At 37.7% G+C, this 27,774-nt stretch overlaps 1 protein-coding gene across 1 annotated transcript in view; it reads right to left on the reverse strand.

Annotated features, from left to right (window-relative positions):
* Positions 1-27,449, reverse strand: part of MUC2 (mucin 2, oligomeric mucus/gel-forming) — a 60,940-nt gene extending 33,491 nt beyond the window's left edge. The window contains 28 exon segments of the mRNA XM_050897030.1: positions 465-508; positions 1,383-1,530; positions 3,321-3,449; positions 4,828-4,984; positions 6,221-6,460; positions 7,493-7,672; positions 7,987-8,097; positions 8,665-8,803; positions 9,267-9,357; positions 9,360-9,417; positions 9,844-9,953; positions 10,233-10,285; positions 11,163-11,414; positions 12,068-12,198; positions 13,140-13,234; positions 13,842-14,006; positions 14,586-14,723; positions 17,344-17,413; positions 18,431-18,541; positions 19,200-19,338; positions 19,661-19,778; positions 20,498-20,623; positions 21,080-21,296; positions 21,528-21,637; positions 22,036-22,126; positions 22,846-22,960; positions 25,463-25,727; positions 27,380-27,449. Coding sequence (XP_050752987.1) covers positions 465-508; positions 1,383-1,530; positions 3,321-3,449; positions 4,828-4,984; positions 6,221-6,460; positions 7,493-7,672; positions 7,987-8,097; positions 8,665-8,803; positions 9,267-9,357; positions 9,360-9,417; positions 9,844-9,953; positions 10,233-10,285; positions 11,163-11,414; positions 12,068-12,198; positions 13,140-13,234; positions 13,842-14,006; positions 14,586-14,723; positions 17,344-17,413; positions 18,431-18,541; positions 19,200-19,338; positions 19,661-19,778; positions 20,498-20,623; positions 21,080-21,296; positions 21,528-21,637; positions 22,036-22,126; positions 22,846-22,960; positions 25,463-25,727; positions 27,380-27,449 — 3,673 coding nt within the window.
* Positions 27,450-27,774: the final 325 nt, after the last annotated feature.

Below are 27,774 nucleotides of genomic sequence, written 5' to 3' on the forward strand. Positions count from 1 at the left end.
AGCTATACCTGGAGCTTAGATCTAATACATTGCACTAATTTATCTTTACATTTAGAGGAACATTAAAACATATTTAATAAAGCCCTGCATAAAATGCTGAGAAGAACAGACTTACAAACCAGGTTTCAAAATGTTCTGAGAGAAATAACAACTGCAATTTACTATCTATCATCTGACACTTTTCTATAATACTACATGTTCTGGGAGGGCAAACTCTTGTAGTGAAATCCATTAGTTTGGATATGGGAGATGGGGAGAAAGAATAAAGGGACATGACAAAGGTTGAACAAGAATTACTAACAGCAAGGTTCAACAAAAGTGCTGCCCAATTTTCTTTGGCCATAACTTTCACTTTCACTGGAAAGAATTATTCCAAATCAGTACTAAGTCTTTTGTAGAGACAGACGTAGCAGTTCTATGCATTTTTTTCTTTTTATTTGTAGAAAAAAAGAAACGTTATTTACCTAGGATTGGTGTACACTGTATGGATCCTGAAGGGCCACAGACACTAAAAGCAATATTTTCAAAAATTAAAATGTTGCAGATGTTTTATGGCACCCGTTAGCAGAGCCAAAAGCACAGAAACATAGAAATTTGTCACTTATCTTCATTCATACTACTGGATATTTTTCTGGGTGTAATATATTCCAATATTGTCTATCATTATTTCATTCAAACTAAGTCATCACTTTCATTCTTTAAGTACAATATCTTAAAACTATCATGAACCGCTTTGTGTTGCAAGTTGCAATAGTGCAATAATAACTGTTTTTCAGAGCAGTGATCTCACAGCTAGATCAGGGTTTTTTTGTCTCTGGTCACCATGTGGAGTCATAGATGTCAGTGCTATCATTAGTAAGGCCCTAGGAATGAGCAGTTAGGACTTAACTATCTCTTTCAGGGCTAGTACAGATCTTTTCAGATTACAGTGATTTTGAAATCCCAGTTTTAAGTGAGAGTGCAAGGTAGAGTAGCCCCTCTCTTCCCAAAGAGCAATGAGAATCAAAAGGTTGTTCTAGAGACACACCTAGGTTTCACGCCATCATATAATTCATGACACTTCGAAGAGTATATTTAATGAATACACTTATTATAATGACACTATCAACCTGAAATCTGGGTTATGATGGCTTTGGAAAATTATGAATGAAAAGTTTAGAATCTATACATATTTTAAGAAGTGCAGCATTTTTTGAGTTTAAGTCTCAACTGGAATAAATGGCATTGTTCCTCTGATTTGTATAGATAAATGCTAGAATATGCCAGCTCTTCAGTTGAAGTTGCATGTCTATTTGCTTGAGGCCCAGTAAAGTAAATGAGGGGCTCAGCATACATAAATTCTTTCCTGAACTACTGCAATTGTTTCTGCATGTTTTATATACCATTTTGTACAGTTCTCTTCTGTGGCTATTTCGTTCCCAGGGGGAACATAAATTCCATTGATGTAACACCAACATTGATCTTCAGGCACACATTCCTTTGTCTCTTCATTATAAATAGGCTTGTCCTTAGGGCATCTGGGGTAGCAACCTGTTGATGACAAGTAGAACAGTATACAGGACGAAGAAAAAGTGTGAAGAGTTAATTCAATGATAGGATACCTTCTGAAGGTAAATGATTCTCACTGAATCAAGCATAGTGAAAGGAATCGAAAATTTCCAATTCAAATTAATCCTTGGACAACTGGTCTTTCCAAAAGACTTAAATCAGACAAGTCTCATTGATAATACTGGGGTGAGGAGGATTAAATAAGAGTTTAGTCATGAAAACTAGGGAAGTTGTTTTTTCCTAGTTCAAGATCTTGGAGAAACCCCAAATTTATAGAAATTTCTATGGGCAGCTAGTAATTTTAAGAGAAAGAAACATCCTGCTTTTTCTACAGATATTGAAATGTGATCACTATATCAATAATACTTTTGTGAAGAATATGGAAGTGGATTCATTAACAAACAGGTTTTTCACTACATTTATTGGAACACTAGACCTTGTTTATGTGCCTTTAATAGACCAGGTATCTCCACCCCAAACAGATAATTTATCTGTATTTTTCCATACCCTTCGCCAGTGACGCACACCCCACCTGCACGGGTTTAATTGTCTGTCAATTCTCATTGCATTTTTCATGTAAATACACTTTTAAAAAATTATTGTGTCCTGCTTCCAAACAAACTCTCATAAAATCCAATTCTTAATTACATAAAGACTTCTTTATACTGCACTGGAGTTCTAAATATCCTATAAACTGAATGACCATGTAATTAACGGGTACTTAAAAGTCACTTCACACTGCCAGACTGGACTAAAGATGTCCTAGTGTGCTCTATATTTCCAATGAAGATTAAAAAAAAAAAAATTTAGAAAGATAATTGGATATATAATAATCTGCCTTCTGACACTTTCCAAATCTTCCTATTAATCTAAGACAATCCATTTCAAAACATAGTTAACTTTTTTTTTACTTTTTTTTTAATATATATTTTGGTTATGGGTTTGGGGGTTTTTTTGTTTTGTTACCAGCAGTTCAAGGATTAAAATAACAAAGTCAAACTCTGGGCATTTCTTTCCAATCCCTAAACTGGAGGTAACTGCTTCCAGTCCAGATCAAAAAGACTGTATGGCCAAAACTGTGGCTGTTTTCTCCAACTTTATCATGTGGTAAACCAGAAGATATTTGTAAAGTCATTCACATTCTTGGATCATTGCAGTCCCCATAACGTGAAATTCATCTTCAGTTATCAAGCACAAGGACTTTCACCTACTAATACATTTATAAATGAAATACACTAAAAATGGAGGTAGTCCCCAGTAGCCCTCAGACAACATTTTGTGGTCTCTGTTAAGAATCCAATATATAGCAGCACCAGTGTGTCTGATATCAAAGATATTTTCAATTGTAAAGATAGGAAGATGCTGCATATTAATCTAATAAAGTCAAGATGGATCTGATGCATAAAGAATGATAAGGTTAAAAACCCCCAACTATCTGTAACTTACTTCTTTGCCATGTAAAATGTTTTCCTTCTCTTGAAATGCCCTTAGGATGGGATGCAAAATAACAATGGTGGAATAATCTTGCATGTTTCAGGATATTATCCAAGAAGAGACCTAGTTTTATGGCTGACAGCAATGCAACTATCACCCACTGATGTTAATAAATAATAAATTACATTATAGGAAACATTTATGTAAGAGTGGAGACAAATTCAACATAACAGATTTAGGAACATCTCGTCAAGCTGACTGACTATTCCATATTCATTAGATGATTCCTGGAGAAAGTTATATGAAGTAAAATACAAAAACGGTAAGGAATTTACTACCTTCCAGGTATGGTACTGAAAAGTTGGTGCTGACATTATTAATCATCCTGCAGGTCATGATATTACTGCCACAAGGCTCATAGTGCCAGTCACACTCATTACGAGGGTTGTAGTAGTCACAAAATATCGCTGATGAGAAAAAAAGAGAAGCTGATTAAAAACATGATTGCCAGAATGCAGCTCTGATCAGATCTTTAAAGGTACAAGCTAAATGAACCTACATGTTAAGCCAGCAAAATTTCTCTTGAGGTATAGGACCTAGACTTTCTTCTACTATACTTAAACATGGGGTACATCAAAATTTGGGGTCAAAACTCTGGGGCCCAAGATTTTCATATTAAACTCAGGTTGCAGGGTAAAAATGTTTGATTCAAATCACAAAAAATTAAAGAATTAGTGTCCATTTTAATTTAAAATTAAGGGTAAATTTCTGAGAGCATTTTTCTTCCCTAGCTACCTGCAAACTCCTAAAAACTCTTGCAGTATATTCAAAATAGTTCTACCTTGCTGTATCACGTGGGCTGAGAGTCACCTCCAGCAGGCCAAGAGCAAACATATGAGACGGTATGGATACAACTTAAAACAGAACTCAGCTTAGATGACTATGGACAGAGGAAGGAGCTTTTATAAACTTATATATCAGAGCTGACTGAAACTTATAACTTCTGTTTCACTGACTTCTTACACTTAAAAACTACAACTAACCTTAATTCCGAATCAGAATGAATTTTTAAAATTAAAAAAATTTACATTTCTGCCACTTAGAATCTCAAAATTTTGATTTGAGCGCTTTTGGAGGAAATATTAATTTAAATATTATTTTACATTATTTTATGACATATTGGTATGAGCATTAGCACCACAAATGGACACTGCTTCATATACTCAATACTGACTAGGTTCATCTACACAGGAGTACTTCTATATACTTTTGCTAAAATCAAATTCTGAATAATTTGAAAAAATGAGAGAGGAGAAAGATAACAGGAGTTGCAGTTCACCAATTATCAAGCAAAATGGAAGGATGACTTGAAACCTAGCCTTAATAGGAAAAAAAAAAGGAGAGGAGAGGAGAGGAGAGGAGAGGAGAGGAGAGGAGAGGAGAGGAGAGGAGAGGAGAGGAGAGGAGAGGAGAGGAGAGGAGAGGAGAGGAGAGGAGAGGAGAGGGAAGAAAAAGGAAAAGGAAAAGGAAAAGGAAAAGGAAAAGGAAAAGCACAAGCAAAAGCAAAAGAAAAGAAAAAGAAAAAGAAAAAGAAAAAGAAAAAGAAAAAGAAAAGAAAAAGAAAAAGAAAAAGAAAAAGAAAAAGAAAAAGAAAAAGCAAAAGCCAGGCTGAATAAAAGATAATTGAAATATACAAATTTAATAGTTCTGTTTGTTCCCGATATGCTGCAAAAATAAATTGCATTGCATAGCCAGCATGACCTTACAGTGATAGTATTAATGATTTATTTGATAGGCTTTCTGACAGCAGCCAGAAAGACACAGTTGTGTTTAACTGTTACTCACGACATATATCAGGAGTTCTCCAGAAAACACAGGCCTGAGCCTTGGTACATTCTTGAGCATATGCAGCAACTGCAGAACAGAAGCACTCACAATCTCCACCACTGTCACAAGAACAGGCATCATGAACGCAAGCTTCGTAGAAAGGAATTGGGTCCACCTGTTGGGGAAAGAAATGATGCCCCAGTTCATCTTCAAATTAGTTTTCAAACTAGTAAGCTTGAGAAATCTCTTGAGATATGGGAATTGAGCCGAGCAGGAATGAGACAGTTTCTAAGAACTACCAAATCACAAACAAACATTATAGGCTTGAAGCTGCTTAACGTATTTTGGATAATAACAGACTTAAAGTAATATAGTACCTTCATAATTTGCTATGACTGAAAAAATAAAATAAGAGTCCTTGGCAGTGCCCACATTTTCTAATGGAGTTCCATTTTACTGCTCTCAAAACCAAGTTCGATTGATGCCAAGGAAGTCCTATCTTCCAGTAAGCTTTGCCAACCAAGTGGTGAGCAATATCAGAAAGGCTGCACTTCACAGCAAACATGAAGCAGAGAATTTTGTGCTTGCCAGTGTCTGGAGTTTATCCAATGACACATTAGCAAAACATTTCCACTTTTTTGCTTGGGACTGCAAGAGGAGAAACTTAGACTGGATTTTAGCTGCTGAAGGAATCAACATAGAAACACATACTAAGTTAATTAAATTAATAATTTTTTGTGACTTTTCCACTGTGAGTTAAGAACAAACTGTTGTTAATATTACCATACTTCAGGAAAGAGACAAGAAACAAATAGGAGTGCTCTCTGTGCACTGTGCTCTGGATGCTGTGGGCCTGACATAGTGCATGTTATGACAATTTGGAGGCACAGTACTAGCAGCTAAGCCTGTCTAAACTGCGTGATGTCAGTGGTTTCCAAGAAGATCCCTTCTGTGGGTTGAATATTACAAGGATCAGTGGTCTCTTCAACAGCCACCTTTCAAGTATAGTATGCATTTCTGTCAGAAGACGAGTGTGATGATCGCAAGGCCTTTCAGAACTTATACTATTGATAGTCTCTCAACAAGAGACAGTGCAACTGCAGCACATACAGACCTGTTCAGGCTAGATTTATGAAGCTAGCTGGCACAGCAGTAGCAGTGAAACTGTGGTGATGAATATGGGCTTGTACAGCTGGGGCTGGCACCACTACTGACACAGTCCCATTGCCACGGATACTCAAACTACTTTGACTAAGGCTAGCTGAAATGTGCTGACACCTGTAGCTGTACTGAAGACTTAATTGAAGATCATTCTATTTAACCATCTCTTCATTCATTTCTGATGGTCTCTCTGCTTCTGCAGTAACAGAAATGCACTGTGCTGTCCCATCACTTACTGCCCTCTACAAACCTTGGAGTGGCAAATTTTAAAGACTTCACTCCGGATGATGCTGCATTCTTTCTCTGCCCAGGACTTCCGATGCGGTTTCACATCACAGGGCTTAATCTCTTGTGTGACATCTGAGCACATGGAAGACTGTTTCCAGGAATTCCCAAACTTTAGAGCATTAGTCTCCTGCAGCCCACTCCTTGTTGTAAAGTCATTGTTAGACTTGTCATCAAAGTTGCCACATAGACCACACACTTTGCCCTGGAAAAGAAAATTAATATATCCACAGCTTTTAAATATACCATGGAAGTGAGAAACAGACTCGAGTAAAGTAAGAGCAAAACATTAACATTAAAAAGGACAACTGACTCTCTTTGTAAATGTCGTATTTTCATCTTTACTTTCAAATCATTTGTACAGAAATTAAACTTCATTTGTCTGTGTACTCAGCAAACTATTCAGCTGCCATGTCTTCCCTCCTTGAAACCAATTATATCTAGTGTATTTCCATGTCTCTGTGGCGGCCCTTCGTCCAACTTATAACACTAAAGAGTGGCTAAGCCTCTTTCAGCTGAGAAGAATTAATTTATTTTCTATTCTTCTCACTTTATCATAACTCAGCTATTAATATAAGCCTGAGGGAATTTCATTCTGCTCAAAACTGTTTTTATTAAAAGCTTCTAACACAATGAGCACCATTTCTTTATCCATGGAAAAAATGGACAGGGACTCATTGTTCTCAAAAGAATTTAGCAACTTGCTCACAATAGTGAATTTTTGGTAGTGCTATTTAAGGTACATCAGCCCCTTCAAGCAACAGTATGTCTCTGTTTATACAACCCCACACCTCCTCATTCAGCCCAATGAATTCAGTAGTCTATAATTCAGCATGCTGATTTTCAGAAATCAGAACCATCTCCATACATTGCATAGAGAGTCTGATTTTAACTCAGGGCTGAGATTCCATGCAGGTTTCCAAGTGCATGTACAGTCAGTTTGCATGCCCTAAATTACTTCGGATGCTTGGCTCTTAATATTCACAAACTCAGAATGCCTTAGACGTTTAGCTTTATTGCAGTCATATGCTATGCATCCTCTGCAATGCATTGTGATGGACTGTAAGGAACTCCAGTAGCACCTCTGCAAGCTGTGATAGTAATAATGTAAGCTAATCATCAATGTGCAGAGGATATAGGAATTAAACACGGAGTCAGAATAAAAGAACATTTATGTTTCCTTATCTCATTTATCAATTCATACTACTACTTCAGAAAAAGACAGACAGGTCCTAACTTTGTAATCAGGGGTCAGCTTGATGAAAACAGTAGTCTTCTTATCCCAGATAAGCATCACACCATTGCTAGCCTCAATAACGAGGTAGAGGCCAACTGTCCTGTTCCAATAATGCACATCATCACCAATATCTCGCTGAATTTCTTTATAACCTTTGTTCTCCAATTTCAGTTCAGTTTTCTGAAAGATAAAAAGAGAAATGTTTTAACACTAACTTTTATGATGAGATAAAATATTAGATGCTCGTAACAATACAACTCATTGTGAAACCAATAGCTCAAACTCTTGGATGACTTTCCAAGATGACAGAAAGTGGTGTAGCACCTTTGTTTGAGAGAGGTTTCAGTACCAGATAATCTACACTTTTACAGATTAATTTGATAAGGCCTCTAACATTTATTTGTTATAGCTGCTTTTAGGGACGTGGCTTTGGAGCATTACTTTCTTTGAAATACTTGAATACCGATATATACTCACTGAGTATTGTTACTCACCCCTAGAAACATTTTAATAGCCTTTGAGCAGGTGACTCCTGTAGTTCCACAAGGGACGTTCTCTGTGATGATACTGAACGAGCCACTGGAATTTTTGTCACCACAAAAATCCTGTTGAAAAAGGAAAAAATGCACATAAGAAAATTAGGTGGAATATTTAATTTTTAGTTCAATCTCATAATAACTACAATCATTTAAATCTCCACAATGTATAAATTGTTACTGCTGCTTCATATGTGAAATCCTACATACATATATTTTTACAGACGCATGTACATATACACATACATCTCTGCATACATATAAACAGTTAATACAGTCTCATATGTGGCAAAACCTGGGAAATAAGTGAGAAAATAAAACAAAATGAGGAATATATCTTTAAATATAAATATCTTTGGTTTGTAAACTTAGAATTTTGATTTATTTCACAACTCATAATGAGCTGTTAGCTTTCACTATAAAATAGTCCTGTTACATACAATTTATGACCACTGTATCAGAAAAAAAACCACATTCACACAGCTTGTCTGCACTGAAAATACAGAATTTATCTTGGCAGAATGTGTAAATACCTCAGGAACAGTGATGGCAGGCAATAAGAAATGACAAAACCAAAGAGGAAAGTAGATCTTCAAGGCAATCAGATGCCATTTCAGCCCTCCTGATGAGCATTACCTGAGTAGCAACATATTCACAACTCCCATCAAAGTCATAGAATTTTCCATCAAAGGTGATATAATGGCCACTTCCATATATCATACAAGTCCCATAGCACACATCTTCAGTGCAGCTCCAAACCCCTTTTTGGCAGGTACTAGAAGAGAGCAGAAGAGTTGAATTTTCAGATCTCACCAAGAGTGTGCTGTTTGGAAAACTGCAGAACAAACCGAGCAGCTACCTGATATAATGTGATAACATGCACAATACCCATTTCAGTGTCACAGAGTGTCTTAGGTTTCGACTTCAATAGTTTAGCCTGTTTTTAAGCCTATAACATGATTTTTAACTCTGGCCAGCTACATTTTTTAGATCTGATAGTGTTTATATTTAAAAAATGAGTGCACTTTCCCAATAAGAGATGCCTACTGAAAACAGAGGTAGCTATTACCCCAGTATTTTCAGTACAATCTGTATTTCCTCAGAGAGCAAAAAGTATGCCTGAAAATAAAGGTTTCTACTTGCAGCTATGGCAGCCACTGTAGTACATAAGCCTAGACATGAGTATTAATTTACTGCATAGAACATATTCTAGAAGAGAGCACAAAATTATAATTTACCAGGTGTTGCAGTTCACTGTTATCTTCTGTCCAGGAGAATACCACTGGTTGTTATGAATGCATGGGCAGTCCTTCTCCTCAACACAACCCCTTTCCCATCATCAAATAGACCTTCAGGACACACACAGCCTGAGATACACTCTGCCTGGAACTAAGGAATATAAGGAGAAATTGTTACTTTATGAAAAAGCACTGCATTTTAATTCCACTTCTTCATAAGCAGTCTGGTAAAAACTCCATTTATAACCAAACAGCCTAATATTGACTAGTTTTAGAAAGTTTTTCTTTCTAGGTTTCTAATGTTTTTCTTTTCTTTTTTGATTGTCTAAGAACCCAAATTGTATTTCACTTGGGAGGTACAACTCTACTGAAGACACAGTAAAAAGAAAAAGGAGAGGGAAACCATAAGGGGAATCATCGTGAAATTGGCAAAGGAGTAATATCATTGGGGAGAAAAGAAAGGAAGATTAAACCAAAAAGAAACTGTTAGTTACAACTGCGTTTTCTGTGTTGCACTGTGTCATTTAAAGAATACAGAATAAAGAAAACATGACATGGAGAAAAATTGATTACATACATGATTAGTTCGAGGAGTATGACAGCTAAGTTGTACAGGCGTTTGCAAAGTCCACTTTGGGGATGCATTGCAGTCAAAGTACGTCTTGTTAGAAGAACATTCTGTTGCACCTGAAAGGTACATTGTTGGTTTAGATGAATCAAGAAAACGTAAAAGAAATGCGTGTGAGAGGTGGTAGTTACTGAGTCAGAAATCTCAGGGTATGCCTATCCTTATGAAAAAAAGCCTTGGTGAAGACAGAACAAAGTGAAAATGCGTAACTTTCACATAAAGAGAAAAAACAAACACGCAAAACAAATAAGTGGAGAATTCAAACGGAAAGTGTAGGTTTGGGTTTGGAGGTTGGGTTATGGTTTTTATTTTATTTTACTTTATAAACTGTCACTTACTTTTCATTCTTATTGTCACTGAAGTACACTGGACCTTTGCATTTCGGCAAACACTAGAAAAGAAGTGAAGTAAGTAGAAATTAAAAAAAAAAGTAAGCTCAGTGTCTTCAATTTAAATCTAAGGATTTGTTTGTATAAATTTATCAAAGACGTCCTGCATAATTTCTACTGATGTTTCAAGGTGAACTCTATTGAAGCGCACTCATTAATTTTCACTTGGAGAATAAGTGTAGCAAGATTTTAGGCATAATGCACAGAAAGGTTATGTTTTAAGGAATGACAGCTATTCTATTAATCCTTAATACTATGCTTTTTGATGACTCAGGAAACAGATAATAATGATAATTTAAATCAAGGCCTTCGTTTGGTTACACAGTGTATTTTCATGCCTATTCAACTCATATGCTGCAAATTTGTTGGCTTGTATGCTTCCTTCAGAGAAGGAAGTATTTCACAGTTTGCACTGATGATTCATGCAGCCAACAGCTGTCAGAGTTCATGATAAAAAAATACCAGAATTGTGAAAGCTGCTTTCAAAAGCCTATACTAGAGTAAATACATATCAAGGGGACCTTCCTCCCATGGAAAACACAAGCAATCTGTCTCTTACAGAAAAGGAAACAGCAACATAACAGTATAGCTGGCCTTTTATCTTCCTTTTACCCTTCTGCTCAACAAAGCCCTATTAACAGTGCAGCTTCAGAGTAATGTTTATCTGTGAAGGCCAGTACTTACACCTCCAAAGCTGCACTTCTCAATTATTAATAAATTACATTGCAACAGGATGATGCTTTGCTTAGCATGAAGATGTTGTGAAACGTATCACAAATGTTCATTAAAGCACCAAAAAAAGCTAAGCAGCTTACACCTAATAAGCAACTTTTAAAAGGGCTTTTATCCCCACAAACAAGAAGCCACAATAAAACATACCAACGTTCTCCATCTTTTGTGACATATTCCCCTGGTTCCAGGTATGATCCCTTGTAATAACATGGGCACTTGGAGATAGGCACACAGGTACCCTGGTTATCCAAGTATGTATTATACGGGCAGCCACAGCCATCCACAGGGGCAAAGTCTTGCAAGCAATGCTTTTCACCATCAGCAAGGGAGCGACAGGTTTGCTGGCACATTGTAAGATTGTAAAGGAAGATTTGATTTCCTGGGCAGGCAGACATTTCACTAGCTGGAGGAAAAATAAACAAACTGATAAATAAGGGATGCAGGATGGACAATTTAACCTTGACATGTCCGTTTTGGTTTCTTTGGCTGTGCAGCATGTAATGGTAAAAATACTCCCTTAGATTTTATTAAAGTACAAAAATATCATAAGTCTCAAGTAATGCTAACTTTGTTTACCAGTTGAAGACTTCTTTTTCACTGCTACTAATAGTTTCTACTTTCATACCTGTATTTCACATACCGATAATCAGAGAGAGAGCACAACATAATAAACTCATCGTCTCAACAATACTGTACTGTTGATGAAAAGCAAGCACAATGATAAACAAAGACACTGATAAGCAAAGACAATGTAAAAGCCATGGTGGCTGGGATTCCATTAGTCAAAGATAGAAATAGCATTATTATTTAAACTGGGGAAAGAAGGCGGAAGTGAAAAATACTGCTTTCTACTTTTAAATGTCATGAACAAATGACAGCTAAAGAATATAACATGACTTAGTAAACATTATAAGCATTATCTTTTTAAGTCCATTAGACAGTTCTAAGATACTCCAAATCTCTTAACATTGAGATCACTGACAACCAAATTCAGAGAGAACCCGCTTATTTCTCGTGGTTAATTAATTCCATGGGGATTACAGTTCCACTACTTACTGCAGACACTTTTTCTCCAGCCTCCCAGTATGATCCCTTTGAAAGCACAGGCTCTTGAGTAAGAGGACAGGGCGGCACACAAGCATTCTTCATTGTCTTCACAGAGGCAGGTGTCATATTTACATTTCTGAAAAAAGAATGAAAGGCTCAGTAAGCCCACAGGACACCAATGGAGAATTGCAACTCAGTTGCTATGAAATATCCTGTGTCCTTTTTCTGATGTTGTTTTTATTAATTCCCATGATCAGAGAACAATGGAAGGAATGGACAAAGACCAGAGACTGAAAGTGCTGCTTCATTTCATACACAATGAAAATGTTTGGATGCTTATCCTAACCTAAGCCAAGCCTCTTGAACCTTTAAAAAGTAGCCAGCCTCCTAAAAACACCTTTCTTAAAGGATTTTGATACCATTCTTTCTCAGTTACAACTTAGAAATGCAGAGATCCATAAAAATTAAAAATTATCATGGCAAAATACTAACCAGACCTATGAAGACCTTCACAAAATTCGAGCTCAGACTGAGTTCCAGGTATGAGCAAAGACTTAGGAATTTCTTCTTTTTTGCTCAGGTAAGCCTCACTTACCACTCAACAGTGATAAGCACAGGGGAAAAAGAAACCATGGAGATTCTGGCATGAAAATTATCTGGTGTTACATTCCAACCAATATAGGAAACTTAATAAATATTTACCTTTTTTTTTTTCTGACTTAATAGCAACTAATGTGTAAGGGTAGACTTAAACTTTCTTTGCACACCTGTATCTCTTGAATCTTCTTTCCAGTTCAAATATCCAATCCAATAAAAATGTACATTAAATGCAAACCACAAGAAACCAGAAGAACAAATTTACCTTTTTCTTCAGCAGCACTCCATAAGAATCTCATCATAGGAGATACTTTGGATGCATGCCTCAGTTAATCACTGCCTCAGTTAATCGTGCAAAAACTTCACCAACTCCTATGGGCAAGCTACTCAGTAATGTCTGAAATGTCTGAACAATGATAAATGTCTACAGTCATCCATCTGAAATAAAGCAATACTAAAAAGAGTGCAAGATTACAATACCTTATAGTATTCTGAAGGATCAATAATTAAGTGACATCTTGCAAAAGGACCCTCTGAGTTTTTTAGCAAAGAACACCAATGCTCAGCATAATTTGCTGCAAAAAAGGAGAAAAATTAAATTATATCATTATATTCATTATATTCACTTAATCTTCCTTGTGCCATGTCTAGTTATGTTGTCACATAAATGCAATGCAACAATATAAATGAGAGAACTGTGTGCACTTTGGGGAGTGGAGAAACTACATGCAATCACTGTACATATATTTCTATTCTCTGATTCAGTTACCTAGCAGTGGACACGCAATCATAAAATCAAAAATCCTATCTTACTGCTGCAACTTGTCTACATGGAATTGTGACAGCCCTTTCCATTTGGGGACCATAAAGCTAAGGTAAATATAGGGATAAATAATACTAGGAAATACAAGCTGCCTTTGCAGATAATATAAATTAACGACCTTGCTTCCCTATCTTCTAGCTCAGGATTCCTCTACAATCACCCCCTAAACTTTCACTTCAATTTGATGGGAAATCATTGCTCGTACATATACATACTCGCAGAAATTAGTTATTAATTTGACAGTCCTCTAAAAAAACTTCAATGCCACACTACAACTCTTACACGCTTGTTGCAGTAATACACAGCAAACACTGGTCATTCTGGCAGAAGCCAACCATCTGACTTATTAGTGTGCTTACCACTTTCAATGCTGAGACTGCAGGGGTCTTCCAGCTTTTCTACCTGGTCTGTACAGGTGGACTGAGCTTTCCAGGTGTTAGCAAAGGCAGATCCTGTAGCTTCTACCAGCCCACTGGTTGTTTTAAAGTCATCGCCTTCCATTCCATTAAAGTTTCCACAAAGACCTATTGAAAAAGAAGGTAAAAATTTTACCTAATTATTACTCATTCTCATTCTAAAAGGTCAAAGGGAAAGGGACAACTGATCACAAACATTAGAAACAGAAATTCATACAGCTGATTATATCACCTCAATATTAATGCATACTATAAGTACTGAAGATTTAGGAGCCCTATTTTAAATCTTTAACCTCTTGAGAAGAATAATCTTCATTAAGATATCTCTGCCTCAGGAGATCACCACCCTAACCTGCATTTTTTATGCTTTCTGGTGCTATTAAAACCACAAAACACACCAAAAGCCTGGTTTTGTGGATAGCTAAAAATTAAACTGAATACAAAAGTAAGGAATATTCTAAGAAACATTCATGTACTGGCACTGGAGTGATAGGTCACTTCAATATGAAATAATAAAAATGCATTTCTGGTTTGCTTGAGTCCATTCTCTTCCTGTCTTTTGGTTTCTGCTTTTAGTTTCCTTCTCTTGAATCAATAAGTAGCACGAATTATCACTCATGTAAAGAATACATGACTCTTCAGCTATGGAACAGCATGGCTTTGCTTCCCATTTGAATAGACACTTGCCTTGAAGTTTTCCTTGAACTGATTGATCCACAGTCACAAACAGCTGCATGACTGGAAACAACTGGATCTGCAGCTGAAGCCCAAAAGAAGTTTGTACAACAAGGTAGTAGGAAGATGGCTTGAATACTGAGAAGCTGGCTGAAAAACAAAACATGAACTGTGCCGTAAACACACACATAGGCTCCCAAAAAGAAACACTTGTTAGATTCCAAGGTATCACCTGCCATGAAAACTCTGAGATCAGGATCAAATTAATCATATTTTTCCTCTAAAAAGCGCTGGCCATCTAGATACAATGCTGGTCCCCACTAACTTAATAAGTTGATTACCTATAATGACTCATCCCTAGGATCAGAACCAGATTCAGATTTTCTGCAATACAGCTTCAGTGCTAACTCGTTAATGCTGAGCAATCTGAAGAGCAAGAGTTTTTCTGAGAAAGTATTATCCCAGCACTGTTGCATACAATAAGTAATAGGCATGTCTCTACAAGCCAATACATAGCTAAATACTACTACTATAAAATGTTAGATGCTTATACATAAGTTAATCAAGCCATTATAGAAAAATCAGCAGAACCGACATACAAAATCAGCATAGTGGAGGAACCAGGCTTCCTAATTAGAATCATAGAATCATAGAATATCTTGAGTTGGAAGGGACCCGTAAGGATCATTGAGTTCAAATCCCTGCTCCTTGCAGGACTACCTAAAACTGAATCATATGACTAAGAGCGTCGTCCAGACACTCCTTGCACTCTAACAGGCTTGGTGCTGCGACCACTTCCCTGGGGACTCTGTTCCAGTGACCAACCACCCTCTCAGTGAAGAACCTTTTCTTAATGTCCAATCTGAACTTCCCCTGATGCAGCTTCATACCATTTCCTCGTGTCCTGTCACTGGTCACCAGAGAGAGGAGATCAGCACCTCCCCCTCTGCTGCTCCTCTTGAGGAAGTTGTAGGCTGCGATGAGGTCACCCCTCAGCCTTCAAATCAAGTGACCTCAGCTGCTCATTACAAGTCTTGCCCTCGAGACCTTTCACGATCTTGGTCGCCCTCCTCTGGACACTCCAGTAGTTTGACGTCCTTCTTATATTGAGGCACCCAAAACTGAACACAGTACTCGAGGTGGGGCTGCACCAGTGTAGTGTAGAGTGGGACAATCACCTCCCTCAACCAGCCAGCTATGCTGTGCTTGATGCACCCCAGGATACAGTTGGCCCTTCTGGCTGCCAGGGCACACTGTTGACTCATATTCAACTTGTCATCAACCCAAACTCCCAGATCTCATTCCGCGGGGCTGTTCTCCAGCATCTCATCCCCCAATTTGTATGTATAACCAAGATTACCCTGTCTCAGGTGCACAATCCGGCACTTGCTCTTGTTAAATTTCATATGGTCAGTGATTGCCCAGCTCTCTAGTCTGTCCAGATCTCTCTACCCTTGAGGGATTCCATAGCTCCTCCTAATTTAGTATCATCAGCAAACTTACTTAATGTACATTCAACTCCTGCATCCAGACCATTTATAAAAAAATTAAAGAGCGCTGGCCCTAAAATTGAGCCCTGGGGAGCCCCACTGGTGACTGGCCACCAGCGTGATGTAATCTCATCTCATTCTCTTTGAGCCTGACCTGTCAGCCAATTGTTCACTCAACGTATTATGGACTTGTCTAGGTGTATGCTGGACATTTTGTCCAGAAGGATACTCTGAGAGACAGTATCAAAAGCTTTGCTAAAGTCCAAAAAACCAACATCTACTGGCTAATAAATTTCTTATAGCCAATCTATTATTATATGCTCTATTTATCTATTTAATCTACTTATTAGATGGTCTGTTCTGTTGACTAGAGCACTTTAATTTCTCTAAACTTTCAGCTACGCACTGTAATTGTTTTTGCGCAAGCATTCGTGAACATATCATCCCATGAATCCTTGTCCTTTCAGATAAAGAATTACTTTCTTGCAAGTAACTTGCTATCTGCAGATAGGCCAGTAAATAAGAAGCAACACATACTGTGTCAGTGTGCTGCCTGAACATATCTAAAAAGGAGTGATAAAGAGAAGTTCTACATTCCTTTCAAAAGTTACTCCCAGAGCTCACAGCTGCTGTCTGATAGTGACCTTCCACCAGAAGTTAGGCTCCTAAATTAGGTGATCTGAGTCAGCCTCTGAAAGTGTTTAAATCCACTGAGTATATAAAAAGATGCTGATGTCTCAAGTGAGCTGGGAAGATGAGAAGGTGCTACACATTACATCCTTCTTTCCTGCCCTGGTTGACCAGAAAACACAGCAGTTACCTTCTGCCAGGTTTTCTTCCCACAGGAAAAAAAAAAAGCATGGGGAAGAAGTGGGGTGGGGTGGGGTAGACATGCCTGAGCCTCACCATGACTGAAAGCCAGGACATGCCCACATCACGTAGTCAGACTTGGAAAGTGCTAAATATCCCTTTTCATAGGCAGGTTAAGTTATCTGCTTTAAATTTAAGCCATGACAATTCCTCTTTCCCAAGCTATACGTCGAACTATATTCAAGATGTATGAATAAAGTGAAGGGATATTTTTTTCAGTCATCCACTGTATAGAGTCAGTGTGCCCATGAAATTCTCAGTGACGGCTACTAAATCACATCCATCCCCAAATTGTTCCAAAATCTGAACAAATTTCATATGCCTCTCTTCCACTTTTGCCTCTGAAAAAATACACCCCCACGTGAGAAGTCAGGTGTGTGACACATGACACACCAGGCTATGTCCCTTACCTGACACATGAGGCACGTTCACTGTCATCTCATTCAGTAACACACTGCCATCTGATCTGAAAACCACCACCTGTATAATAGCAAATAGAATCAGTGAGGTTCCAGGTACTGAGAGGAAAAGGAACTAATAAAAAAACAAAATTAAGAGGGGAGACATTTTGCACATTTAGACTGTGACTAGAACTTATAATCTTTGAAAGGAAGGATCTGTCTGAAAATTGAATGTGGCAGCAGACCTGTAGGATACAAGTAAGGTTTCATTTTGCTACTCAGTGTTTCACTTACACCTGCCTACAACAATTTATAGCAGTAATGAAATGCAAAGCTCATTTATATTGGGCACTTTGGTTTCAGCAAGTAAAAGAAAATATTGGTCTTCAGGATCTATAGCAAGTTCCTATTCCCTATAAAAGCATGTGCCACAGCTTCAATGTAATGGTTTAGCATGATTCTGGCATGGTAAGAAAGCAGTTTGTTAAACTTCCTCATAAAATGCTAGTCTGTACATACAGAAACATAAAATGATGGGTTTCTGATTTGCTTTGGTTTTGTTCTAGTTATGCTGGAAAGGACATGGAAGACCAGAAACACGGGAGGAAAAATATGTGTACATGTATGTACAACTATGTATAAATATAGTCTAGGTATTCCCATAACCAAACAGAATACTAAAGTGAATGAAAATATAAATATTTAAGAAGGTTGGATTGTATCAACATTCAAAGATGGGATCTCTTCTGAAAAAGACTCAATTAGATCTATACAATAGTATCTGAATAAAGTAAAACACTGTGAAGGGAGGAAGAATGGTACTCTTAATTCCAGCCAGCCTGGAATACAGTGAGAATAATCACATAGCACAGAGCAGAGAGGGGAAGAGGGGAAAACGTCAGCTTATTTGAATCTCATCTTCTGTTCAGTTTAGGTCTATTTTGAGTTCTTGAGGCAGAAGCCTGAGTTGTTTTTCAGCCTGTCTGAGGTGCTTTATCTATCCACAATAGCAACTCCAGAAGAATTAGTTATTGCTCCACAGTAAGGCAAATATGCTAATTTTCAACATATCTAGCAGAACCCACAGAACACTTACGTTTTTTTTGTGATCTACTAACAGCACAACAGTCTTCAAACAGGTCTGCCTGTCTGTGGAGCCACAGGGAGCCAGCTCTGCCAGGAGAGCATGACTGTCATTTACAGTACCCTACAATCACAGGGAAATAAATGTCCGTTAGTCCAATCAAAAATCTCACAAGATGATTTCCAAAACAAAGACTAAATTCATCAGTTGCAATAACAATTACTACAGAACTTAGCTGTTAAGACCACCATTTCAGCACTGGCTCTGGAACCTGAAATGTCTTTCAAACAAATTCCGTGGTATGGTTTCTAGTTCAACAAGATCTTTGTCATTCTCTAGAAGAACAGGCACCAGATATGTTAGGGACAGATGGATGAAGTAGCTGCCTAGCTCCTTTCCCTAGCTGACTTTGACACTCAGACACAGAAACAGCTATTACAGATCTGACTGGGAGCTTCTAACCCTGAGAACTGCCAATTTTTGCAGTCTACCTATCCATGCAGCCAGAGATCCTTTGATTTCTTGCCCATGAAGGACTCCACTGGATAATGACAGCATATGTAGTCTACTATCTGACTAAGTTAACCATCCATTGCAGTAAATGCCCAACTTCCCCCTAGGGCTATTACAGCCCATCCTGAATTTTCCAGTACAGCTTTTAGCATTTCTGCTTCCCTCATCCCATAGAAATTGAATAAAACAACAATTCACAGCTGTTACATATCAGTGCACAGACACTGGTATTTAATCTACAAGAGAAAAGCCCTACAGTACACAGTACCTTGGCCAACACATAATAACAGTCTCCATGGAAGGTGTATTTCTTCCCATCAAAGGTGGTAATATGGGAACCTCCTTCCACTGAACACGTGCCTGGACAGGGTAAATCTTTGCACGTCCATCTGCCTGAATCACAGGTGCTATAAACAGACAAATAATAAAAAAATGCTTGTAGATATTACAGGAGCTAAGAGCACTGAAAGCATCTGTATACCTAGCAAACAGCAAGATATCCCCAGGTGTTTTAAAACTGTATCTTTGACCATTTCCTTAAGATTTCCCCTCTGCCGTATGTCACAGATACAAGAAAACTTTTCAGAAAATTGGTTGTATAGACATGCAACATAAACGTTAAGTTCAGAATGTTTTCAGGAAGTCTCCTGTGACTAAGTGGAAGATTGAAAAACGCAGACCCATTTACAATCATTCAAAGACAGGTATATAAACAACCATGATCCTTACCATTCTTCACATTCATTGGTAATGCTTTCTCCAGGTGAATACTCCTTTCCATGGAGTTTGCAGTGGCACTGGCTAGCAGGTATGCAGCCTTTTTCAGTAATATCATCATACACAGTTCCTGTAAAGCACAACAGTAACCTATTCCAGCTCTTTCTGAAATAAGCAGTTTCCACTGAGGAGAAACTCTCAGAGGAGACATGTTCTCAGCTTGACACAGAAAGCAGAGGCTGAGATTATCAAAACTGTGAAGAATACTGTTTCTACTTTTTGAAATATAGGACACATGGAAAGCACCTTTATCCAGCTTTGAAAATCTAAGTCTATCCACTTATATAACTATACACAGATGAAAAGCTTAATATGAGTATACAAGAACAATCTCAGAATTTTACATGTTTGGATTTTCAGTCCTTCTGGCATACTCTGTAGACTATCATTGTAATCTTTTTTCCTAAGGTTCGCAGTAAGTCTGATAATTTCACTCACTGTCCCTCATTATCACTCTCTGGGCAAATGATGTCCATTGTCTCAGAATTATTCAACTTAAAAAGCATAATTTTCTATATATTAGCAGAAGTCCATTTGTTGAGAAGTAAAAGGCAAATTTATTACCTGTCATTAAATTAATATGATTTAAATATAAAATCATTGATTAATTAATCAATTATGACCTCCTTTTTAAAAAACCTTATAATTATGTTCCCCTAGGGGGGAATATAATGAGTAGCAATACTAATTTTTAAGACATTATTTGACTACATTTCATATTTTAGCTATGACCTCCTTTGCCAGAGCTCTTTGTTTTGTTCCATATACAATAGCTAGAATAACACTTGCCTTCAGGGCAGAAACAACCATCCATGTAGTGTTCCTCACAAAGGCTGCTGATCTCCAAGTGTGAGCAAGTATCCATGCAGGGTGAGCTGCTTTCTCTATAGATCATGGTGTCAGGACAGGTCTTGGCTGAAAGAATGAGAAAGACACCAACAGTTATTTGAGTGTAAAGTCCATCATTCCTCAGAAACCACAGATGATATCCCCTACTCCCCTCAAGTCAGTGGTGTCCCAAGCCAGACTCCATCTGGCAAAGCATGTTTTTCTGTTTCTGAACTGCTTTCCCTGCTTTTTTTATTTTCTGCTTTTGGTTTCGAATAGGTCAAATTATCCCAGTCACCTGCAGCATCAGACCTCACAGTTTTTTAATGGGAACAGAATTTCTACTTGCTGAAAAAGATTTCTTAATAACAAGGGCAATAGAAGAAGAAACCAAGAAGAGCATGGTATGTAGTTCATTGCACTGCTGGTGTGAAATTCATGATATATGCCTATACTTTTGTAAAGAAGGAATTAATTTAAATGTTTCACAGTGCTACATCCATGAAATATTTGTTTCTTTGTAAAATTTATATAGCTGCTTACAGCAAAAGTACTGTGTCCTCCATTCACCCGGCCGGCCACCCGCATGCGAACACTGGCGAGAATACTCTGAGATGGTGCTGCAGAGGCAGAAGGAGTCCTCATTTCCATTACATGCACACTTGTCCTGCATGCAGGCTTGGATGTACATTTCCAAATTAAGACGTAACCGACAATCAGCAAATGCAGAGGAAGTCAGCAACCTCTCACACTCATCACGCTAAGGAGGAAGAGTAATAATATTTAAGAGATTTGTAAGTGCCTGAGCTTCTAGACACTTCCTGTCTTGTCATAGAAACTGTTGTCTTCTGAACAGCAACAGTTATTCAAGAAAGGAAGAAGAAACCATCTGCCCTGGAAGGGACAAAGTCTTCCCCGCTGCTCACACACTAACTCTGAAGGATGTCTCCATGTGCCCATGCAAGAGGAGTTCACCAGTAGGAATACTCACATGCCCATTACAGCTTGGAATAGCCTGAGTTTCATCAGGATCTTCACATATGGCATTGGGTTTGCTGATCTTCTGTAAATTCCCATATGTAATTGAATTGTAGCTTGCAACTATGAGAAAAAATTACAAAGAGGACTTGCTGAGCCCCAAAAATTGACAACAAGGAGCATCTGATTCCTGGGACTCTACTGATCAAGGAAAACCATTACTATGGTATCATATATGCCTGTCAGACACAGGTCTTTGCTCTGAATTATGTCTGTTATGTCTAAATGTGCTTAAAAATTTAAAGTGGTAACGAGAAAAGAAGGCCAATAGAGAAAAGAAGATGATTATTCCTCGGGAATAAAATAACCTTAGACCAGGAATGCAGCACTGGAACATAATGTTTATTCTGGGGCAATCACAGGAATCTCTCAGGTGAAATTTGCTCTCCTGTGATGCTCCTATGCACAGTGCTTATCAGCCTATCTTCTGTGATAACTGTCAGTATGGTAGGATGAGTCACCTCCATTGATAAACTCATTGTAGATTGGAACTCCATTGTAATCCCCACAGAGACCACATGTATGGTTATTAAATTTGCTGTCCAGCTCCACCTAGGTAATGGAAAGAAAAAGAAAAAACAGCAAAGAATTATCTGAAGCAGGAAGACATTCCAAAGCAAATACGTTTACTCGAAAGGGAAGTTGCTAGATTATAGAAGTGATGGTGAACCCAAAACTCTTAGAGAAGTGGCTATTGCAAATGAACTTGTAACATAGTTAATAAACACACAGTTAGAGGCAAAAAATAACACAGAAAACAGAAAGAAGTGACTGAAGCTCTTCTATTTCAATAATGGCAGTAACCACCATGGTGATACAGATGAAAAGGAAAGCATTCTTTCGATTAAAGAAAGCATCTTCGATTAAAAACACAGGACTTTTTTTTTTTCTCCTTTTTTTCCCTACTTGGATAAGATTTAAGTCTTGCTAGAAATTAGGAAAGCCGATGATGGCAGTCATTTAAAAGACAAATGAAGGAAAATGCAGATTGGATTGTGGGGGTGCTATAGCACAAACATTAGCTATTTCTCAGAAAGCTTCTTCTCCCTGTCTTGAGACCAGTGAGATCATCTGCATGCCATACTGCTACCTCTATCACACTGCAGAGAAAGGATCTTTGTGTTTTTAAAATAGGGTACTATGAGTGTCAGTTGGATGAGTCAGTCTAACACTCTAGCTCTGTTCAGTTCATGAGATTCTACTTCTGTTCAGTATACAGTAGTCTGTTAAACCCAGGAAATACCAATAAAGAAGATTTGGATCATACATACCATCAGTGCATCTTCCTGATTCCATATCAGAATCAGGCCTAATTTGGCATAAACCTTGGTGTAAATGTCATTGCTCTCAATGAGCACACCAGAGCTGTAGTAAGGTGTCTTCACACTAGGAAGAAAATCAGACTTTGCGTTAGTACAAAAACATAAGGGGTGACAAGAAAGTCTGTAATAAGCCAAATACCCTAATGAATAGAGAAACTAGTCTCTGTCTACCTGATCCTAGCTGCACAGGATGCCTTGTTTTAATGAGGCATTAAATCCTCTCTCTCTGACACTTGATGCGATAACTCATTGCCTTTAAAAGTCAAAGCAATTTCAGAGGCAAAGCCTCCCCAAGGTATGGGTTCTTTAAGAAAAAAGCCAAAATGTCAGATGTCTTCAACTTAATCAAAGGAAAATCCATCATCATTGTGGTATTAATAGAGGATATTCAAACGCTCACTAATAATTTACTTCAATGAAAGAAGTAACAACATAAATGGAAGCTTTTCTTTACCAAAAGCTCTGACAACCATTTCAGAGAGAATGAGTGTTCCTTTGCAATGATCTTCCTCCTCAAGAGAGAGTTCAAGAAGCACAGGCAGATACAGGGACTGCCGACAAAAGTTTGAGAAGAAAGGAGCATGTTAAGAGGAATTCAGCAGGTTGTGTCAGTAGTTAGTTCATTAGCTTTCAGTTGCCAGAACCAAGCTTGTCAATGGTGACAGCAAGGCACGTTAATGTAACAGAAGATATTTTACAGTAGGCTGAGCATAGATGTTTTTGTCTGATAAAGAATCAATTCACCAGATCTCTCTCCTGTTCTTTTATGTCTGTCTTACAGTGCACGATGTAACAAGTCACACACACATTCAGCAATAAAGGGATTGTGGCAAGCAGCCTCATCCTATAAAATCTAAAGAACTAGAGTCTATTCAAACAGAAGTAGTGTAAACTGGAATCCAGTCAAAATAACCAGTTCGTTTTTTACTGATTTGCCAATATAATTGTTACCTATCAGGATTCATGTATGTCTATGCACATCTCCTCTTAACTAATCTCTTGACTTGGAGAATTTTATCTCCTAATTTCCTGTCACCAGGATTTTTCCAACTATTTACCTCAGGCATTTTTAGCATGGCCAAATGGCTTATCTAAACACTAGGCAGGAACTCACAAGTCATTATTTCTACTTTGGGTGCATTGTTCATCCTCTGGACAATGAGGCCTTAAGAGATCACGGTTTTGGAGAGGGTTTATAAAACATTGGGCAGCTTTTCACCTTTCAGCTATCACAGCATGGAACATTTCTCTTTTTTTCTAATACCAAGACATTCAATCAATCAGTGGATCAGGTACCAAAAGGCAAATTCATACATTTTTTCTACTTTACAGTTTCCACTTCAGTAGTGTGAAATGCTATTTTACATGGCAATGGATCATATGTCATTTAAAGAGCCATATGGGAAATTAAGTTCTACAAAAAACTAAATGCCCCATGCAGCAAAAACCTGTTCAGAAGGGATCTATTGTTTTATGAACACTACCTAAGACAAAAGAGGCTTGGTTTAAGAAAAACAATTTTTAAAGGATTTCTAAACTTGTTTTTCATGCAGTTCTTTTTAAGACCTGAGTACACAATAAAGGGCTTTTCCAATCTGGGGCAAGAATGCATTTTTTATAACTTCATGTCATTTTGTTATGCATTCTGGTATGATCCTTGGAAAACTGAATGTTATTTTCTATCTTTGAACAGATTTTCATTGCAGTGGCTTCAAAACTTCAGAGCAAAAGCTGAATTCTGGGCAAAAAACAGTCCTACGATGACAATAGAAAGAATTTTATTTAAATTATGCTAAGACATCCTAACAGCCAGTTTCTTCCATCTTCAGAACTATGTCTTAACCTATGAGTTGCTTCACTTGTTTCAGTGTGTATATATACAAACACTGAAAGGATAGGCTAATGATAGGAAAGGCTAGGTTAAGACACTATTTGGCACCAGTAATGGTGTCAGACTAGTTCCTTGTGCAACCATGTTACAGGAGAAGAAAAATCCTACAGCTCACTGTGAAAAAGTACATACTGCCACATAGAAATCAGTGTAAATTTTGACCTGCATTATATGTTATAATCGCTTGAGGAATGGCCATCAGACCTTAAAGAATTATTTATGAAGATCAGAAAAAAACACCTCTTCTCTGCCACAAAATAAGAGAAAAAGATCCTGGAGAAATGTATCTTCATTTTTGAGGATTTGCTAGACCATCTGCTAAGGTAAACTCAAGATGATGCCATAAAACAAATGAAGCTATGTCATTTTATGCCAGTAAAAGCTCTGGCTCATGAGCTGCATTGTTTCCTGCACAACCACCAGAAGAACAATTCACTCAAACCTCTTCCTGAGTTGCATTTAAATCATCCCTTATGCCAGTGTAGAAATGATGATTAATACTAAAGCCCCTCCCCAAAGCAATTTTTATGCTGAATTTCAAAGAGCTTTTTTTTTATTGTGGAAATGCTTGTAGCAGTTACCTTAATAGTATACAGACAGCTGTGTAAAGAATCAATCCTGCTTTTATCTTCCCAGCATATTTCTCTGAAATACTATTATACTAAAGGAACTTACATCCGCCCATCCACCACAGCCAGTTTTGGTCTGAGGTACACTGTAAAGTCCTTGATTGTTATCAGAATATACTGGATCTCAGGGTGGTTATTGCTGTTCAGAGCACGCTGAACGTGGACAGAGAACTCCTTGTAAGACTCTCGGCAGTCAGAAGCAAAATTATACTCGCAAATGCCAGGGAATTGATAGATGTCTCCATCAAAAGTTTTGAAATGGTTGTTTCCCCAAGTGCTGCAGACATAGTGGCCATGGTTTCTTGTCCTTCCTGTTAAGCGACAAAAAAGAAACAGGCATGAAAAAAGTGAAATGAACAAGCTAGCGTCAAGAAAAGGTAAGTGTTGCATTTTACAGTAGAAATCACTTGCAATTATGTGCACAGTGATTCCACAGATCTCAAGCCAGATCAAGTATCTGCCTATTAAGCAGAAGAGATGTGAATCTCTAATGGAAAATAAGACATTAACAAATACTGCTGAGACCTGGGTATATCTTATAATCCTCACTGAGGTGAAGAAACTTGTCTGCATGAGGTGGGGAAACTTAACGCTCAGACCACTGACAAGCTGGTGCATCAGTGCAATGGAGCTGCTTTCCCAAACATGAATTTATTCTGAATCACAGTATTATTTTTAGCAATATTAAATATTTCTAAGAGCTATTTTCTTCCCTGACGCAACATGCACTAGAAAGGAAACAGGGTTAGGAAACCAAGGAAGTACCACTCCTACTCTGGAAGGCAAATAGGTTAAATGTTATGAAAGGACTTGTGAACCACAGGAGTTTTTAATGAATTCATTATTTTCCTAACAGAATTAGTGATTTCTACTACTACAGAATAGAAATTCTTCAGAAGATAGGTCAGAAAATAACGATGGTAGGAGCAAAAGAAAAAAAAAGATTTTTTTTGCAATAGCAAAAGATGAAGATGATGATATTTGTTCTCTTCCCAGCCATCTATACCAACAAATAATACAAATTAACACAGTATCTGATAAATCTCAAGATTCTGTAGATTAGGGGTGAACATAAAAGCCAAGCATACTTGGGAAGCTTGCCAAGCTACCAAAAGCACACATGCCACTCATCTTCACAAGATTTTCTTGCAGCGTTTAATTTGAGAAAATGAAACTACCAAGGGGACCTCTAAGTTATTGTACTTTGATGGTATCAATCATACCAGATACATCCAGCCAAGCTGGTATGCTTCTCTCCCCAGAAGGAAGGCTACACTGAGATTCTCCCAGAGCTCACAGCTGGGATACCAAATGCAAGATAATGCTTTCCTCCCATTGCTGAATTCAAGACACAGCAGACCAAGACCAATACCCCAAACCTGATTACTGCACAAAATCCATCACCTATTCCTCCAAAAATAGTTTTCTGTATGAGAGCTCCATTTCAACACTTCAAACAAAGTTGATAACAAATAGAGTAAATTAGAGCTTTTACAGAGCGATTATTAATGTCCTGAATGCCAAAATGAGCTTTGTCCAATATTACTACATTCGCTTTTGAAGAAAGTATTTATGTCATTCCAAAGTAACAGAAGGCATAATCATCCACTTTCTTCATTGCTGTAACGAGTCTCCCAAACTCCTATAGTTGCTTTCTACCAAGTAGTAGTAGGAAAGTCTCAACACATGGAAAGAAAAGTAACACTGAAAATATTTTCCAAGCACATCAAACTAGAGATTAATGCAGTAGATATAGGTACTAATCTCTCCAAAGAGAGCAGTATCTACCTATGTTGGCTGAGCCATGTAGCCTTAGTATTTGAAAGTTTAAGAAATTTAAGGCACCTTAAAACTCCAGTGCATTATTTGAATGCACTGCCTCCTTTTACCTCTGCAGTGGTATTTTAATTCTGTCCCTCTTTTCCAGGAGGCAATCTGCTACCATTTCATTTCTAGAGCTTACCTTTTCTTATTTCATTTGCATAGGAAAGAGCCAGCCAGAGTATAAAAAGGCTGGCAACTCTTAGCCCCATGGTGGCTAAGGTGGGTGAACTGGGAACTCCACTGAAAACTTTTCTTTATATAATATCCGCTGATGCAATTGATTCTATCACAGAAGAGGAGATACAAAGGGAGGAGGAAAGAGGAGAGGTAAAAAAATAGGCGTGATATTTACAGAAGATAAGAAGTAAACAGACAGGTATTTTTCACCATAAATGAAGGAATTCAGTATACAGGAAATGGTATAATATTGATTCAGTAATCATGCAAATTTTTATTGCTCTATTTCATCTACAGGATGCTATGCTCTTAAATCCTTCAAATGCTCACACCAAGTTTAACCTTCAGTAACTCCTA

This window comes from Gymnogyps californianus, chromosome 5 (genome assembly GCF_018139145.2).
Source record: "Gymnogyps californianus isolate 813 chromosome 5, ASM1813914v2, whole genome shotgun sequence".
Classification (NCBI taxonomy): Eukaryota; Metazoa; Chordata; class Aves; order Accipitriformes; family Cathartidae; genus Gymnogyps; species Gymnogyps californianus.